We start from the raw sequence: 3,486 nt of genomic DNA, 5'->3' as shown, positions 1-3,486 counted from the left end.
TTTTTTCAACTCAGAATGTAATCCTTCACACTGAGAAGTTGCCTTAAAACCAGCAAAGAAAGCCCCTCTAATATAAGCTGTACACCACATCTTCCTCTTTTCAAATAACTCTATAACCCAAGGATGATCATGCAACTCAAACTTGTTCAACATTTCAGACCACTTCTTTCAAAATTCACTAATTTCATACTCACCCAACATGCATTTTCTTAAATCCTTTGTAAATGTTGGCTTCTTAATGTTAGTTGTCGCATTTCTTAATAAGTGCCATGCACACAATCTATGGTGTGAATTAGGAAATACCTTTCTTATCGCATTTTTCATTGCAACATCACCATCAGTGATAATAGATATTGGTGACTTTCCTTTCATGGCTTCTAAAAATTGCCCAAGTACCCAAATATATGTTTCTTCGCTTTCATTTGAAACAATAGCACTCCCAAATACTATCGTATGATTGTGATGATTAACACCAGAAAATACAACTAAAGGACATAAATACTTATTTTTCCCATATGTTGCATCAAATGCTAACACATCACCAAAAACTTCAAACTCCATCTGCATCATGCCATCACACCAGAACAAATGTTGCAATCTGTTTTCCTCATCAACAGTGTGAGCAACATACATTAAAGGATCATTGCATTTTAAACCATTCAAAAAATCCAAGGCACTTTTTGAATCCAAACCTTGCAACCTTCTTTGCCTTCCAATTTGATTGTATATGTCCTTTTTACAAAAAGAAAGTCTCTGATACCCTCCAGGCTAATCTGCAAGTGACCCATAAATTTGAGGACTACTTATGCCAACTTTTCTCATTTTATTCAACTGCATTATATCTAACTCACTCATATCTCTATGAGATGCTAACATTCTACAATACTTATCTTCCAAAAAACTATGGTTGTGGTTATCCACAAAATATGTAATGTACCATAGTCCACATGTGCTATCAATATGCACTCTTAGTTTTGCTTCACATCCACACCTTGTCACCGGTGTTTGCTTTCGCTTTTGATTCTGTATGTTCAAACGACGGTTATCTGTAAATCCTTCCTTGAAACAAACAAATGTTTGTTGTAATTTTTCCCCCTTAATATTTCTCAAAATCTTGCTCTTTCTTGCGGTAAATCCATTAACTCTTGCAAACCAGTAATAAAATAAGTAAGCCATCTCAACACTTACAAATTGAACATTCCTAAGCTCATGGGGACTTAAATGCAAATCTAAATTAAAAATATCATCCAAAGTAGAAACTATAACCCCGTTTTCACTGTCAAAAACCTCAAATCTTCCTGCATTAACAACATTTTCCACTTCTTCTTCACAAACTTGCTGTAAATCAATATCCAAATTCTCATCTTCCTCATTGTCGTTTATATTATCTTCTCCTTCATTTATTCCTTTAAAATTAAATACTCCTTCATTCATGCCTTCAAAATTATCTACTCCTTCATTTATGCTTTCACAATTATCTACTGCCACCTAAAAAATTTTAATCCTCAATTAAACCTTTTAAGACCATCACAAACTTAAAAACAATATCAACCTTCATCATCACAGTTATGACACACATGACACAACGCAATACACAATATTAAAGGACACAACCCTAAAATAACAATAAATCAATCTATCAACCTCAAAAGACTTCCGCAGCAGTTAATCTCTCTATTAACTGTACACACCAGCAACAGATGTATCAACAACATTGCACATACATATAAAATAAAATGCAAATTAAACAAAAAACGTTAACCTCCAAAATGGCTTCCTTCTGTACCAGACACTTTAGGTTTCAAAAATAAATAAAATCGATTGCTCACCTGTTAAACCTAACAAATCTTCGCACCGGTTGCGGACTACCACCAACAACAACGGACGGGCCGCCGGACGCCCACTTCGAATATGCTCTCCACAAAATGACGCCGCCGCCTATCGCACCTGCTAATCGGAACTGCTACAACCAAAACACCACACTAACCGGATCACAAATCAACTGATGATGGAAAACCCTAAACAACAGCAAAACCCTTCATAAACCTATAAAACACCGACAAATATCAAAATTACAAGGACTACTCTGTAATTCTTAAATCTTACTCATTACATCAAAATCTCAACTGTTCAATATTTTAATATTATATCTACGGTCATCCTAAACCCTAAACATGCAGCACGGATGGACCACTTATCAAATTTAACTATCAGAGACTTCACCATAAACATGCTAGAAATACCCTAAAATATTTGCATCATGGCGTTAAAATATTTACTTTCGCTGACGCGTGACAGCCCACGCGTGCGCGAAGAAAAGCTGGTAGAGCCGAGCGTGTGCCTAGACAGCCTACGCCAGCTTACTCCTGACTCACAAGGAAATTTCACGATAAGTTCCTTAATGTTTGGTCAACATTTTACATTTTACAAATTATTTTTTAAACTAAAATTAATATTAGAAACTACACATAAATATCTTTTCATTTGAAATTAATTGATCAAATTTAATGATTATATATTTACAGTGAACTAATTAGAATTTATTATTAATATGTTTTTAATTTATTAATTAAAAACTTTTAATATGTTAAATACTTTAAAAAGTTGATAAAAATTATACTAATGTTATTTAATTATTCCTAATTGACAAACTTCTAAACTTATTACAACATAGTGAATAAGCAATGAAAAACATAATATCATCTAACTTAAGATTTTCATACAAATAATACCTAAATATTTATGCAACAATATAGGTATATGGCAGAAGAGTTGAAACAGACTGCTTATAAAAATTTAAAACATAAAATCCTTTTGTGAGATTACAACATAATCCTTTATATATATTTACAAGTTCTAGAACTAGAACAATAAAACCATAAATTGTCGATCAAGTAATAACTTACTGTATCAAAACAACATCTATCATAAAATGTAATCTCGTACAATCTTGCTAGTTGTCTCACCTAATTTTTTCCTACTCCCATAATAATATAATCATCTCAGCTCAATAACATGAAAAAATAAAGGTAAGCTTTATGCAAAGAAAGCAACACAATATATATATATATATATATATATATATATATATATATATATATATATATATAACTTATAAATTACCTATATAAGCAACTTCACAACATGAATACAATTCAAAATCTTAACTTTTCCATACAACATACCAACTCAACAACATATCAAAATAACAACAGCTTAATAACACATCTTAATAATACAATATCTTTATGTGTTGTCACACATTTTAATCAAGAGATTTCTTACAACACATGTGAACAATTTAAGTAGTCTGACCCTACTAAATTAACAACACTAAAAGACTTATAGTATATAGCTCATAAAACACAATTTTGGGTACCAATTTAATACTAACTCAATAATGATTTATTGAATTTCGTCACTTAAACTAAGAAAATCCAAATGGAATTAACAATAAATTCATGGAGTCGCCATCAATATTTTACT

At 31.6% G+C, this 3,486-nt stretch overlaps 1 protein-coding gene across 1 annotated transcript; it reads right to left on the bottom strand.

The window, feature by feature from the left end:
* Positions 1-768: 768 nt before the first annotated feature.
* Positions 769-1,434, bottom strand: LOC145953527 (putative protein FAR1-RELATED SEQUENCE 10). The gene has a single exon (XM_083067503.1). It carries the CDS (start codon positions 1,432-1,434, stop codon positions 769-771), a length of 666 nt encoding a protein of 221 aa, XP_082923629.1.
* Between the last annotated feature and the right edge of the window lie 2,052 nt (positions 1,435-3,486).

Source organism: Cajanus cajan, chromosome 11, assembly GCF_000230855.2.
Source record: "Cajanus cajan strain Asha chromosome 11, NIPB_CcT2T_4, whole genome shotgun sequence".
Classification (NCBI taxonomy): domain Eukaryota; kingdom Viridiplantae; phylum Streptophyta; class Magnoliopsida; order Fabales; family Fabaceae; genus Cajanus; species Cajanus cajan.
Note: the sequence above shows the minus strand (reverse complement) of the source record. Positions and strands in the feature narration are given on the sequence as shown.

Excerpts from the sequence above, each read along its gene's own strand:
- LOC145953527 (XM_083067503.1), bottom strand. The coding sequence starts at position 1,434 with ATGAATGAAGGAGTATTTAATTTTAAAGGAATAAATGAAGGAGAAGAT.